At 43.4% G+C, this 16,191-nt stretch overlaps 1 protein-coding gene across 7 annotated transcripts in view; it reads right to left on the minus strand.

Moving 5' to 3' along the window:
• Positions 1–16,191, minus strand: part of ralgapa2 (Ral GTPase activating protein catalytic subunit alpha 2) — an 87,848-nt gene that overhangs the window by 21,712 nt on the left and 49,945 nt on the right. For all 7 annotated transcript variants that reach the window (XM_058089886.1, XM_058089891.1, XM_058089887.1 and 4 more), the window contains 2 exons: positions 15,128–15,286; positions 12,741–12,868 (listed from right to left, as the gene is read on the minus strand). In XM_058089886.1, coding sequence (XP_057945869.1) covers positions 12,741–12,868; positions 15,128–15,286 — 287 coding nt within the window. The remainder of the gene's footprint in view (positions 1–12,740; positions 12,869–15,127; positions 15,287–16,191) is intronic.

Below are 16,191 nucleotides of genomic sequence, written 5' to 3' on the forward strand. Positions count from 1 at the left end.
TGCAGGTATTGAAAAAATGCTTACATGCTAATATACAAAAATGCAAATCAATACCAGCATTCATAACTCACAAGGCATGCTGCAAAGTCCATGCACACACTTCCATAACAGGAAGTTACCTGGTATGCCTTGCGGGTTATAAATACTTGTTTTGTTTTGCCTGTATATTAGCGTGAATGCGTTTATTTCGACATCTGCATAATGAGTGAATTATGAATGCATTATAGTGTGTGTTACAAATGCATTACTTGTCGTCTTAGTTTTGGTTGCACAGTGAGTGAGGTAAAGGCTACAACATGTCAAGACTGAGCAAATTGATGTTATGTACAGTGGTGCATAGACATAGCAGTGTATGTCAGCCTGGAGTTGTCAAAAACATAATTTTTTTATGGTTGTCACTCCTGGTTTTTCACCATTTGCAGGTATTTGCTATATATATATATATCTATATATGTATATATAGTATTCTCCAAAACAATGAGTAAAAAGCAGCCTAGATCACACAAATGCAAAACATTTCTTGCTACAAAACAGAGGGGCTTATTACATCTTAAAATTGATGCCTATCTATCGGTGTTGTGCTTGCTTCCACAACCCACAACATCTTCTCATTACGTGACATCAATCCCAATTGCCTGCTGCAGTGGCAAGACAACAAGATTTGGTCAATATTTCTCAGCACTGCTCCTTCAAATCACCACTTGAAAATGAAATAGACTATCATCAATATTAACACATCAAAGGGAGGTTTTTCCGTATGAAGAGGCCCCTAATGCACAGCAATACATAAATATTTTGTTTTAGTTATTGCTTTGTTTTCCCTGCTTTGACAGTCAATGCAGAAAATTCCATTTTGTGCAGAAATGCAAATGCTACAAGGCACGAGGACACTATCTGTATAAGAGAACAATTGCCTGAGGCCAGCGGAGGAGCAGACACTGCCTTTGAACCTTTCAAAGAGGCATTAATGTGCAACTTATAAATAATCAACTAATTCCTCCTTAAAACAGCCAATTAAGTCTGCGCCATTAAAAGCGATGCAGCCTTGGGTTAAGAAAAAAAAAAACCCAGCAATCCCATCAAGCCACAAAAAGTGAATTTCATTTTAATCGCCATTTCTGGACAAAGAACCCCAATAATGTCACAAGGTAACCTCCTCCAGAGTTCCAAAATCCCAAGGCCACATCAGAGACCAAAGGATTCCAGTGCAGAATGATGACTGACATTTCACTGACATTTCCCAGCAGCATTCAACGTAGCTCTGTCTCAAGACAGCGTCAGAAATATCTATGGATGTGCTGAATGTGACACCAACGTTTGGGGATGTGGGTTCTTTCAGGGGACGGGACTCAGCTCGGCGGTCGGTGATGAGGAGGCTGGACCCCGCGAGATTGAATGGTAATCACTGGAGCACAGATAATGGATGATTGAAGGCTCTTTCTGCGCCTCTGTTGGATTTCAATATCAGAGAGGCCCTAGAATTGGGATTCTTATCAGGGGCGGTGTGTCAAACAAAGGGGAGCTGAGTGTGAAATATGGGGTCCAAAACAGGCACACGACCATGGCGATTAGCACAAGGATAAAAAAGGCAGCCCAAACAAAAGGGGGCAGCTTTAGCGGGACAAAAGGCTGTCCGCTGCCTTGTAACAAGAGACACTGAAGGGAAAAGGGGACATAAAGGGCGGGAGTGTGTACTTTGGTGGTAAAATAAGGACAAGACAAGAGTTTGTTGAGATGGCTGGAAGCAGGGGCTGAATGGTGTCAGAGCCAATGTTTAAAAAGTGTTCCAGACTCCCCTGCTTCTGAGGCGGAATAAAGGACCAGCAGGAATGAAATGCAATACACCCCACCTCAAAGCCATTCATACCCATCCAAATAAACACACAGGACCATTCACGTGCACACAAGCACGGAAACCTATACACAGGCACAAGGGCTTCCATGTCTTTGCTAAGCTCATCACACACACACACACACACACACACACACACACACACACACACACACACACACAAAAAACAACAACAAAATGATTCCCATTTATCCTTGAATTTCAAGTGCTACTGCTTGCCAGGGAGGCTCATTAACCCTCCCTTCACGAGCCCTAAGACAAAAGAGAGAAAAACAAAACATAACTAATCAATGAGAATGCACCCTCCAAGTATTGTGCGAGTGTGACAGTGTGTGAGTGGAGGGGTGGCGTTGGTGGGGTTAACCTGAGAGGGTTAACAGCTTTTGCTTTAGTGTAGCGTTGGCTGGCTATGGGGCGGAGAAAGAAAGTTCATTAATTAAACAGGACTAGGGGACCAGATGGAATGGCTAGCTGGATGCTAATCACTTAAAGCAGACAGACAGGTTCTAACACCCGTGTATGGAGTACCACAACACCAGAAGTACAGTGAGGACATTATAGGGTCACCCTAGACAAGCTGTTGACGTATTAGGGTTATTTAAGAAGAAGCACAATTTTTGTTATTTAGAGGCACTGTTGTTTTTTTACATTATGAATGACATTTTATAATGGCATTTTATTATGTGGCTACATGGCGACTAAGTGGTTAGCGCGCAGGCCTCACAGCTAGGAGACCTGTGTTCAATTCCACCCTCGCCCATCTCCGTGTGAAGTTTGCATGTTCTCCCAGTGCATGCGTGGTTTCTCCGGGAAATCCGGTTTCCTCCCACATTCCAAAAACATGCTAGGTTAATTGCAGACTCCAAATTGTCCATAGGTATGAATGTGAGTGTGAATGGTTGTTTGTCTATATGTGCCTTGTGATTGGCTGGCTACCAGTCCAGTGTACCCCGCCTCTCGCCCGAAGACAGCTGGGATAGGCTCCAGCAACCCCGCGACCCTCGTGAGGGTCCCAACGTTTTCCGTATTTATAGAGGTTGGCGTGAGAGAAAATCTTCTGTGCACTTGGGCTGATGGAAATAACAATTTTTGACCCGCTGGATGAATAAGGGCTGATTTGGAAACTGTGTATGATCTTCCATTGAAAAACCTACTTGCAACAGTGCAATGTCTTGTGTCTGGATCATTCCAGTGCACCATCACAGTTAGTGGTGGTGTAATAACGAGCTATGTGCCCTTGTTGAGTTGTGTGTCCCTTAGTGCAATATTGCAAAAACACGCATGGATGTCCAAAGTGTGGCACAGGGGAATATAGCTCATTGCAGAAATAAAATCAACAGAAAGTGTGGAGCAAAAAGGCACAATGTAACTAGAAAAAGCTAAAATGGCGATACTAATAACGAATAAAGGTTTGTCAATGAATACAAGTATAATTTATTATTATTTTTTAAAAATTATAAATAAAGGAAAGCTGGAAAGTCCTAATGCAAATAGACAAGTAGACAAAAGAAATACAGTGAGCTGTATTGTCATTACTATGATCATATATTATCTGTTTGTTGGGTTTAAAAAATGTTGACATTAATATCTTTGAGCATCAATTAGTGGGACAATGACATATTAAAACGCACCTGCATTGCTTTGTGACTTGATTAGGTATAAAAGTTTGTTTGTCCAGTGTACTTTTTCAAGTAAATGGACGTGGACCCAATCTGGGGTATCGTCTCGTCTCCTTGGTTGGTCGTGACACCCCTACTAAGTAGATAACGCTATACTGTATAAGTACATTTTCAACATGTTCACATGAATATCACAAACTAATTAAAACTGCAAGCAGTGATGAGCGGGCTCGAGCACCCCGACGCGGTCGGGGGTACGCGCGGGTCGGGGGCACGCGCGGGTCGGGGGCGCGCGCGTGTCCGGACGGGCGCGCGGACGCGCTGTACGAAAAACCGCGGCGATGGGATAAGCGGTAAGGGAGTTACGGCACTTGCAATTTTCCGCCCGGAGGGGGCGACGCCGGCGGCGAGGCTGGTGCGCGGTCACGTCCCGTCCGGCGCCCCGAACCGCCATAAAAAAATTTGCGACGATCGGACCATGCGGTAGGTACTTGCGGCGGATATACGTTTCCGCCTGTGGGTGGCGCTATACAGTCTATGCGCCCACACGGTAACGGACCGGAGGGTACCCCGAACCACCAGAAAAAATTAGGTGCCGATCCGACTGTGCAGAAGGAAGTTACGGCTGATATACATTTCCACCAGTTGGTGGCGCTATAGCGTATGTACACACACTGTCATAGACCAAAGGGTAACCCGAACCACCAGAAAAAAATTCGGGCAGATCCGACCATGTGGGAGGAAGTTACGGCAGATATACATTTCCACCAGTTGGTGGCGCTATAGAGACTATGGACACGCAGATTCAAAGAGTGGAGGGTGACCCGACCGACCAAAAAATATTTAGAGACGATCCAACCATGTGGAAGGAAGTTACGGCTATATACATTTCCACCAGTTGGTGGCGCTATAGAGTCTATGTATACACACAGTCATAGACCAGAGGGTACCCCGAACCACCAGAAAAAATTTGGGACCGATCCGACCATGTGGAAGGAAGTTACAGCTGATATACATATCCTCCAGTTGGAGGCGCTATAGCGTATGTACACACACTGTCATAGACCAGAGGGTACCCCGAACCACCAGAAAAAAATTCGGGCAGATCCGACCATGCGTGAGGAAGTTACAGCAGATATACATTTCCACCAGTTGGTGGCGCTGTGTTTTGAACATGGGTTCTGGAGCGTTAGGTGCGTCCTGTCATGATAGACTTCTCCACCGAAAATCATAGTGATACGTGCAACGGGTGGCGAGGGATAATGATTTGAAACTTCTAGGTGGCGCTAGTGTGTCAATTTAGATTGGTGTCACATGGGAGCACCACCAGGGCGCTCAGGCCTGGATTCTGACCTTACGTGTAAGATTTCAGCAGCCTGTGACCTTCTGCGGGCGAAATATGAGCCTTCGATGGTAAATGGCGAAGGCTGACCATTCGCCGTGGCCACGCCCACCACATGTGCTTTACACACATCACAGTCCATCAACTGACATCATCAGTCTGTCAGTCAAACTGTGTATTGACTTTGATGTACATTGCTTCAAGGCAAGGCCAGACACCAGGCAGGGCCAGATAAGGTAAAAGTTAAGGTTAAAGTAAAAGTTTGGTGGCGTGCCACGCCCACATCCTAAGTAGCAGCCCAAAATCCTTCGCAATTTAACGTGGGCCATCCGTCTAGTGTCCGTTGATGCTACAACGGACTCATTCGGTCAAACCCCCTAGGAGGAGTTTGTCGAGATACGACCCCTACATCCTCCCCCAAATGGCCGCCGCCACCTAAAATGGCCGACTTCCTGTTGGTTTTAGAACATGGGTTCTTGAGACTTTTTTGTGCGTCCTGTCACGAGTGATGTCTCCTCCGAAAATCATGCCCATACGTGCAACAGGAGGCGAGGGATAATTATTTTAAAACTTGTAGGTGGCGCTAGTGAGTCAATTTGGCTTGGTTTCAAATGGGGGCCCCACCAGGGCCCTCAGGCCTGGAATCTGCCCCCCCTTATGAGTTTTCAAGCACATGCGACCTTCTGCGGGCGAATGATGACCCTTTCTTTGTAAACGGCGAGGCCTGAGCATTCGCCGCCAGGCCACGCCCACCACGTGCGCTTTTCCTGCATCATGGTCCATCAACAGGCTTCACCAGGCTGTCAGGCAGTGACCTTGTGACCTCGGTGTTCATCTGATGAATCTCCTGCCAGAAAAGGCCTCATGTAGATCACACGCCTTTAGCCTGTCGCCAATAGGTGGCGCTGCGACGAAATCAGGAAGTGACCTACGGGGACCTTCGGGGCGGGGCCATGATCACATGTACCAAGTATGATGAAGATCTGACCATGTGGAGGCAAGTTATTCACGTCTACAGTTACGCTCAGCGTGCAAGGCCCGGGCAGATGAAAAAGGGCAAAATTTGGGGGCGTGCCACGCCCACATCGTATGGAATATCCCAAAATCCTTCGCAATTTAACGTCGGCCATCCGTCTAGTGTCCGTTGATGCAACAACGGACTCATTCGGTCAAACCCCCTAGGAGGAGTTCGTCGAGATACGACCCCAACTTCTGGCCCGAAAAAGGCCGGCGCCATCCAAAATGGCCGACTTCCTGTTCGTTTTCCAATATGGGTTCTTGAGACTTTTTGGTCCGTCCTGTCACGATAGACGTCTCCACAAAGTTTCGTGACGATAGGTGAAACTGGTGTCGGGGGCCAATTTTTTCAAAAATAAAAGGTGGCGCTAGAGAGTCAATTTTGGAACATTGTTTTCGGGACCCCCACCAGATCGCAATTTTCGGCAGACCTGACGCGCTTGCAAAATTTGGTGAGTTTTCGGGCATGTTCAGGCCCTCAAAATGGCCGTCGAATCGGCAGAATAATAATAATAATAATAATAATAATAAACATTACGATTACAATAGGGCTTTCGCACTGGTCAGTGCTCGAGCCCTAATAAATCGTAAATGTTATCGTTGTTATAGGTTGTAGAGTAATACAGTATATTTACACATCACTATGTTGTGCATAACATGTACATATATTAAATTATGCAATACACTAATACAGCATTATTATGATGACGCAATGTCTCTGCTGGAGTTCACCAGTGTGTTTGTTTGCCTCCTCCATCAAGACATCGAACTCCATGGCTTCAACGCCAACATAACATTACTTAATATTAAAAAAAAGAGTGACGCACAACTTTATTCTGACCAACAACCTGAGCTTGAGCTTGTCATGGTACACAAGAGAATCCCACACAAAACTGGCAGTGTTGCTGGTTTTCACTTTGCAGTGGACAGACAGATGTCAGACATGAATGGATAACAGACGGACACAGGAGGGGCAGTGGGATGGGGGGCGTGGGGGGGTTTGGAAGGAGCGGTCAAGTTTAAAAATATACAGAGCACCATATTATTTATGTTATATGAGGCTATGCAGTATTTGTTTATGTTATTTGTATATGGACTATATTCAGGAATGACAATATTGTATTGGGGTGGGGGGTGGCTACGACTAAATGCAAAGGCAATTTCCATTCATGAATTCATTCCAGAAGGTCTGACTCTCCCCTAAACAGACCCTAACTGAATCAATTTCCCCCATGACAAATAATGTCAATCCAATTAATTATTTACAGAAAGCCAAAAATGTTAACATAGAACACATTTTATAGTTTTAAACTAAATTATAGTTTAACATTTCTCACCTAAATACTGTAATCCAAAATTGAGACAAAGAAAGCTGCGAGTCCCAGCTAAAGAATATTAGAAACATTATTGAATTTAAGAAATAACTCCAAAACAGGAAGATGGTGCCCGTGGGGTGTCTTGCTGCCTGCCAGATCGTGTCTTTGGGAAGAGTAGCCTTAAGTAGGTAAAAATAACCTTAAATGTTGATTTAGTCCTTAACATTTTTAAATGTATATGTATTTAAGATAATTTTCTGTTTGTAAGACTATACTTACAAAGATTTACTATAATTACAGATTTTTGGGAGTCAAGAACTTGACAGTACACTAACCTGAAAATGCACACAAATAGAGGAAAAGTTATGATGTAAATTTTCAAAGTCAACAAAAAAAAACTTGCTAATTGTGGTGAGCGCTGACTGAGGTTCCACTGTACATATGCACCAACGTTCACAACAGTTTGACACCAGTCATGTGCATGCTGGAGCACAGACTGGGTTGTGGGTTCCTGCTGTTGCCCCTTCTGGCTCCATGCCTGCATTACCTGTGTTTAAAGGGGGTGGCCCCGTGAAGCGAGTTGGGCTTGGCCCTCTGGGCTTTCAGGGTGTGGGTCCCATACGCCCTGTCTTATGGGCTTGAAAGCAAGGGGAGGAGGAACTGGTGTGTGTGTGTGTGTATGTAAGAGGGGGGTGTTTAGGATAAAAATGAGTAATGCTATGAGTCATTCTGCATTAGCAGCAGGGGAGAGAGACAGAAAGAGGAGGGAGTAGATGGGAGGGGGCGTGGAGTGAGAATACTTTTGCATGTTGTATGACGCTAGACGCCATATGCCATCCGAGCTGGGCTGCCCCCTGAGTCAGGGCTCTTGGTTTGACGGGCCTGGGCTTGAGTCCCTACACACACACACACACGCACACACACCATACTACCCCCCTGCACTGCCAAAGCTTGCCCATTTTACACAAACTAACACCCTCCTCCCTATTGGCCTTCCAAGGTTCGAGCAATGAACTAAGCAATCGCGTTGGTTGTGCATGGTTGCGTTGTGTATTTGTGTGAGTGTTTGGGGTGGGGTGGGGTACTCAGTGATCTGAACACATCGGACATTGTCGTGAGTCTCGGCAAGAACAGCTGGTCAGCTGGAGAGAAGGGTGAAAGGGGGGAAGGGAAAAGGAGGGGGGAAACTGGGCGGCAGTGCGCTACACTGATAATGGGATTAGGTTAAAACATTCAGTGGGGGAAAAGATGCCCCCCCCCTTACCCTCCTTACACCTTCTCTCGGTAGCTACCCAAATACCGCATAAACTTTCAACCGCTCTATCAAAGCCGAGGACAGCCCCCATTACAATAAAACCATGCTGACCAAAAGTAAAGGAAAGAACACATATGACCTCTGACCATAACCTACCAACCTTGAACACATTTTGCATACATATTCAGGAGGTTTAAATGTCTTCTGTCTATATTAGGACTGCTTTTAATAAACAGGAAGTTCACTTGTTATACACACATCAATTCAGACCATTGAGTGGGCCCGGCTTATAATAGACCAGTGCTTGGCATCTCACTGTGCCCACTGGAGCACTGCTTACTCCTCAGTGATATAAACTGCCTTGTATTATCTATGAGACTGCATACAGTTATAGCACAACAGCTGGCAAATTAGACCTATCAACGGTGCTTAATAATTCATGTGAGACAACACTAACATGACAGATCCTATTCATGACACCCTATCAGCCGTACAATCCCACTTTCATCTGCGGTAGGTGAGGAATCATGACAGTAGACAAAAGGAAAAAGCTTGAAATAGACAAAGGTGCCAAAAGAGAGAGAGAGAGAGGAAACAGGACAATGAGTTGCTCAGAAGGAGTGTGAAAATATGTCAGTCAATGCCGTTGACTGTAATAATTATGACAGTGTCTGGGGGGGTGGTGCATTAGCAGCCTACAAAGGACTGCAAGCAGGGGATCATATCATCACTACACATCCATTGATATTATGTACATCTTTTCTGAGCATTCTGTGAGGGGCCTGTGAGGCATCATGGCAGACTTCAGCAGCTTTTCACTAAAAAGACCAAAACCTGCCTCTAATCTTTCTACAACTACGAACACACACACACACACACACAAATACACACCCACGCACTCAAAAAAAAAAAAAAAAAAAGCCTGGCTCGCATGACTGGCGAAGGGCAGAAACAGATTATGGTTATTGATCGGTGCCTGGAGATGGATCTGTGCATGTGTATGTGTTTGTGTGTGTCACAGCAGAGGATGGGGGCTAAGGACAGTGTGCAAAAACTATTGATTCTGTCCAAAGAGAGACTATGTCTCAGAATCAAGGTCAGCTCAGTACTGTCTCACCTATTAGAAACTTGCAGCCTCTTGAATACACACACACTCAACGACAGTTTTTTACCCTCAACAATATCAAATTGAGTTTTGAAAAGTGCTTATCGAAGAAAGAAATGAATCTGAACTTTGAGATGAAGCCATTATTCTCGAGTGACAGTGGTGTCACTGCCACAGTATGTGGCAGCAGACAAGGCTGGGTTGAGGTGATCCACTCAAACGCTCGGTCAAGCTAATACGGTGGCACATACATAGGATTCGTTTTTTAAGGAAAATTATTGCTAAAACTACATCTTGGACATTGTATGACCAAACCGTGTGCCTAATGAAGTAGTCAGCGGAATTGAGCGCCCAAACAAAACATCCACATGTAGGTGACTCAGTCTTGGTGAAGAATGGATAGTGGTTCTTTTAGAGTTAGGACACTATAGACAGATTCCGGCCAGGGAATCCTTTAATGCTCTTTATTATGTCTTTATTATTATTAACAGTGAAAAATGTAAGTCCTTACATTTCTCCAACTGATTTTAAGATTTAAGATACCGGGGTGTATGTATTTTGCTCTGTTTAATTCTCTGTTAAATGTTTGGTTTTGGTAATATTTTGGGTGTCTGGAATAGATTTACATAATTTCCTATTGGAAAAATGTATTCAGTTTTTGTACAGTTCAGTTTTTGTTGAGATTCTACCATGTCTTTTTTGTATGCCACACCATTAAAAAGAGACTTCAAATGACATTCACTTATACTTTGTTGCTGATAAAATGATGGAAATTGTGGTTCAATAAAAGCAAACATTTGTGGTCACAAGCATTTAAAAAGCAACTGTAAAGGAAAGACCAGACAGACAATATACACAAACACACCCAAAACCCTGGCCAGCTGCATTTTCCATCAGCCATCTAAATAATAGATGATACATACTGAGTTGTCTGTGAGAGCCTTGTTATAAGATGTCTATAATTGCGCCTTGACAGACAACATTGACGTAAATTCCTACTGACAATGAGCACTGCTATGAAAACTAGTTAAACTGCACAGATTCCTAAAATCACAGAACAGATGAGATAAGAAGGGATAGGGAGAAAGGGACATGTAGAACATTTGAAAAGCCTCGTATGGCCTCTGTTTCTGTATTTTCCGAAAAATGTTGCCCGTGGTCATTTTTTTTTTTTCTGTATCAAATCCTATTAGTCTGTGAGATCTGAGTGTTGCAGCAGACTGTTGGGAGTCCTCTCTAGCCTTGACAGAGTGCGAGAGAGGGGGGCCACAGCGTCATACTGGCCTTTTATCAGAATACACGGGGGTCATATAGCTTTTCTTAGAAGAAATATTCAACTAATTACCTAGGAGAGTGGCCTCACAGGCAGAGAGCAGGCTGTGGAGTGTTTAAAGCATTGTGTTGTGGTAAACTAAGAATGGGGATTTAGCCGAAAAAAGGCTTGCATCATTGCTCGAACATGAACAAGATAAAAGAGCTACATTTCCAAAAGAAGACAGAAATTTGAACACTGGTGCAGGAAAAGCCGGTAGAGTGAAACTGCAAATGTAATGACGGAAGCATAAAGTAAATAGATAATATGCAACCACTGAAGCCTTGGCTTTATTACACATGCCTATGCTGTACATTGACATCACCAAATCAAAGCAGCCATTCACTTCCCTTCTCCTCAGACAAACAGACGGACATGCAGATACTGGCAGCGTGTTTAGTGTGCCTGGCATATTCATTCAGCACATCTCTTGGAAGGGGTGATGGCTGGCAGGCTATCAGTGCCAGAACTCCAGAGGCTTATCTCCCTTCATAGATCATGACGTTCTGCTGCCTGCTTCCCTGCTAAGGAATGCCAGGTAAGGCTTCCGTGGTCCATCAAAGGCCCCCTGCACTCCCCGGAGGCTGACAGAGGCAAGCAAGATTGTAGCTGGCTCCTCCCATTCGCACTGAGAGTCACACAGGGCTAATTCTCTTGGCGTCGGGTAACAGACATCTGTCACTCAGGATGCCCCCGGGGACACAGAGACAAGGCCTGATAGAGAAAATTGAGGGATCAGGGGATGCTAGATGCAAAAACAGACACATACTAGCTACATATGTGCCACTTTTTAATTTATATAAAAGGTAAACAATGATCCACAAAGTAAAAACAATACATACTACTCTTTCACCCGAAATACCTCGGGGAAGGTTTCTATAGCAACCGCCAGAGGGGTAGCGGGGCTCTGGTGAGGCGGTGCTGTACATGCTGTCCGAGAAGGAGTGGGGTGTTATGAGAGATCAGGTTTCCCCCTCAAGGGGCCATCCTGTCCCTCTTACACCCCCCCCCCCCCAATCTCCCTCCCAAATCCAGTGCTGCTGGTATTCACATGCTAATTTGTCTCCATTGGTGATTACACTGCTTTTAAACCAACTGACAACTACAGCTGGAGTCAGGCTCTTAACGGCACACTGTTGGGGGGGGATAGGTGGAAGGATGAGGTGTGTGTGTGTGTGTGTGTGTGTGAGCATGTGCCAAATTTGTTGATGTGGCTCTTATTTGGGCTCTCCTTGTGCTCCATAAAATGGTAGTAATAGATGATGACACATTATCAGTGCTCCTGCCGTAAACAGCTTCATACAACCTCCCATGCTGCTCCAGGCTGTGCAACAGCCCCGGCTTAATAGCTGTATGCAAATCAACCAGCCAATAAAGATCCATGTCAGCACTCTGCTGTGTACATTGGCTGACATGACAAGCCCGCCACATGTCTCTGCGCATTTACCCAAAACAGGATGTTGGTTTTGCTGAAGTTCTGCAATGTTATAAATCCAGCAGTCAAAAAATATTTAAATATATCAAAGGCTAAAATAAGTGCAGATTATTGGGTAATTATTACCGTATTTTCCGCACACTTAAAATACTTTAATTTTCTCAAAAATCACTGTGTTGCAAAATGTGTAAAAATGTTGTTGTGTTACTCTAGTAGGTGCTCCGCTTCATTGACAGTCTGACCTTTTCCCGCTGACACAGAGAAGAGAAGTAACAGAGAAGTAATGCGTACGCTGGCAGCAATAAACCAATCAGAGAACATGACATAATGTACAGTATAGTATGTACAGTATGTATGCTTAATGTCTGCCACGTCTTTGTGGCTGCAGAACTACATTCCGCTCATCTCTCTGCTACTGTGAAAAAACAAGTGAAGCATGTATGTATGTATGTGTGTATGTATGTATGTAATACAAAGAAAAGGATACAAACTCTGGTAGAGTGTCAGTCGGGACTTGACAGCTCTGCTGGCATTGATACAAGTGTCCCGCACTAAACTTGGCAGTAGCTTCCCATTGATGATGGCACCATTAAATAGAGGCCCAAAGAAGGGAACCTGAAAATGTAAGAGTGAAACAAATGTAACAATACAGACACCACGTATTTTAACATGCATGCTCACTGAGCTTTATTTTGTCGATAATCTGGCCTGAATCTAAAAATAAGAGAGGCTGATTAAAAATTGTGCTCCGACCGTTTTTCCATCTGTTTAAGGCAATGGTTCAACAGTTAACTGGATGTTACCCAACTTTGCATGACAACGGCACATATTGAATGAGAATCAATGTATGGCAAATGAAATTAAAATGACAATCAATACTTAACAATGCCCTCATATTGAGCTACCAAACAAATACAAAGCAACAATAATTATTTCAGCGGCAGTGTGTGAGTGTGTGTGGGCACACGTGTCTGTTCATGCGGGCCCTTAATCACTGAGGCCCAATGGTCATTGACCTGGAAGGTGACGGGAATGTCAAAGTCTCTCCAAAAGGTCCTTCTGTTTTCAACTTGGTCATTTAAGGGGGATAATAGCAAGTCAAATTATACAACAAAGGGGATTTAAAGCTTATTATTATTAACTTAGTTGCCATAAAATTGCGGCGATAGATGAAATAGTACCATAAAATGTGGCTTTTAATTTGAAATTTGAAAGAGGCAAAGTGCTTTTTTAGTAATTTTTAACTGTGGGTCATAGAAGGTTATGAAGTTAAGTGGGCAAGAAGAGAAGGTGAAACGTCGGAGTCAGAACCGGCATAACTTGGTGGTGTAAATAAGGAGCTTGTCTGCTGTGCTGAAGGGCACAGTGTTACCACCAATGGAAATGCTTTTGTGTATCTAGCGAGGAGGACACTGCTCCAGGAGACTATATCACAATGAAGGAAAAATCGTTTGTGCTAACAAATGCTGCAGTGGAAGAATATGTCTTCCACCTACCTAAAATCAACTGTAAACAATGCCCCAGGTCATCTGGACCAGACGGACAACTGTCCATCCAGTAAGTCACCATGATATTGATTCTAATACATGGGGCACATAGTGTTTGATATCATAGCCACTGTATAAACATAGTTGATCTAGGCCACGGGTGTCCAAACTTTTTCCAGTGAGGGTCACATCGTGGAAAAATGAAAGGATGCATGGGCCACTTGGATATTTGTAAAGCACCATAAGTAGGTATGCTAGGAAGTTACACCTGTAAACATGTCAAGAAAAAATCTCAGCTTTGCGAGGTTGGGGAAAAAGTCTATTAATAGTATAATAAATACTTAGAATTCCCCCCCAAGGTAGTTTCCCAAAAATGACTACTTTGACTTAAAAATAATTTTCCTTTAATATTTCAACTCTATGGTACTAATATGACATTATTTTTTTGCATATATTGCAAATGTATTGTCGTGAAATTACGCCTTCTTTCTTGTTAGAATACGCTTTTCTTTTCTTCTTCTACTCTTTTTTCACATTTTTTTTACATTTCTGATGATATTTTTTCTTTTAATTTTCCAACTCATGATCTTATTGAGAATTCTTACTTTATAATTGTGATCCTAAAATGACAAGATTGTGCATATACATTTATTATAGGTAACAAATGTTTTTTGTGTTGCATGTACTTATTTGTAAGGTATCTGGAAGCTATTGATATATGTACATAGAGAAGGGTTACATGGCCTACAAGAGAAATACATTATTTGAATGTCTTTGTTGTTTGTATGTATGTAGAATGCTAGATATGAGAGCATTGAGTGATCCACAGAAAATGTTACTATCCACAAGAAGGCTCGTCTACATCCAGTGAAGTACTATGGAGTATCTGAAGATGAAAGCCTGCCAGCGAGGGAAAGTAACCATTTCTGAGAGCACATACCCACAGTGTGGGTAATAATGCACTGAGAGTGCAGAAGCTAAGAGCCTTCAGACACGTATTGCAACAGGAGAAAGAACATCTAAGACTAATTGAAACGACCAGGAAACATTGGGTTACTAATGTGTAGAAGCTAGAAATTAATGTTATGAATATAGGCATTACATATTTTTGTTTACTGTCATCTTTAAAAAAAACAGCAATTAGTTTAAAGAATCATAATAAAAACAATCTTTTATTTACAGCATGACTACACAGTAAGTTTTTTGGTTACAAAATCACACCCATAAATTACAGTATTGTACTTTATACGTATGTATTACTGCACGTGTAATAGGAGGCTTATGTTTTACCCACATGTGTTATTCTGTTATCATGTACATGGTGCTTCCCTGGTGTCCTTTGTGTGTATTATTCACAAAACAGATGACAAATCCAATTGTCTCTCACCTGTGGTTTCTTCATGATCTGGATGAAATACATGTGGTTCTTCATCGGGTAGATGACAATCAGCACGTCTCCAAAGTCTGTTGGGATGATGCCACGCCGGTAGTCCCTGGTGTGCTCTGACCACACAATGTGCACTTCGTCATTTCCAAGGTGACGCAGCTGCCAAAACAGCAAAATCAGACTGATCAAGAGATTGGCGAATGCATGCTGTTTTCTTCCAATGGTGATGATGACAAGAACACAAATGCTAGAAGATTAGGGCAAGTGATTGACTTCAGCCTGTCAATGTTGGTGGTTGGTTGGCGTCATCCCCAGAAGCCCCAGAAGTAAACAGAATTGTAGGAGTGATGGGAGCCCACATTTTACACTCAACCGGCAGTTATTTGTTGTTTGATCGGGATCAGGAAGATTTTTGCCTTTTTTCATTGAGGTCGGAGATCGGAAAATGAACCCACCCCATCTTTACGGTAGCTGCCATAAAGTACTTTGCTTTTGTGTCAGGCCAGAAAGTAAACATAACCATGTCAGCCGTGTGTAAGCACTTCAACATTCATTTTCTACCACTTATCCGCCCGCTTGAGGGTCACAGGCGTGCTGGAGCCTATCCCAGCTGTGTTCGGGCGAGAGGCGGGGTACACGCTGGACTGGTCGCCAGCCAATCACAGGACACATACAGACAAACAACCATTCACACCACACTCACAATTAACCTAGCATGCATGTTTTTGGAATGTGGCAGAAAACCGGAGTACCCGGAGAAAACCCTGCCGTGCAGCCCCGCTTCAACATTGTAGATGAAAAGAGTCTTACAGCCAGTTGCAATGTCTGCAAGAATGACAATTTCAAGGGGTGGAATTAGCAGCGATGCGTTCAAGACCGTGAATCTGACCTTTCATTGTCTGTAAGGGTTTTATGTCATGCGATATGCAACAATACTAGCAAATTATCGATTTTATGAGAATAGCTTCACTTTACTTTAGTGATTAGCTTAAAACATTTTAGGTCAATAGTCTATATTAAAAGCATGAAAGTATCAGATTGGGACTCAAAATCGTATCCAAAAA

This window comes from Doryrhamphus excisus, chromosome 13 (assembly GCF_030265055.1).
Source record: "Doryrhamphus excisus isolate RoL2022-K1 chromosome 13, RoL_Dexc_1.0, whole genome shotgun sequence".
NCBI classification, from domain to species: Eukaryota; Metazoa; Chordata; class Actinopteri; order Syngnathiformes; family Syngnathidae; genus Doryrhamphus; species Doryrhamphus excisus.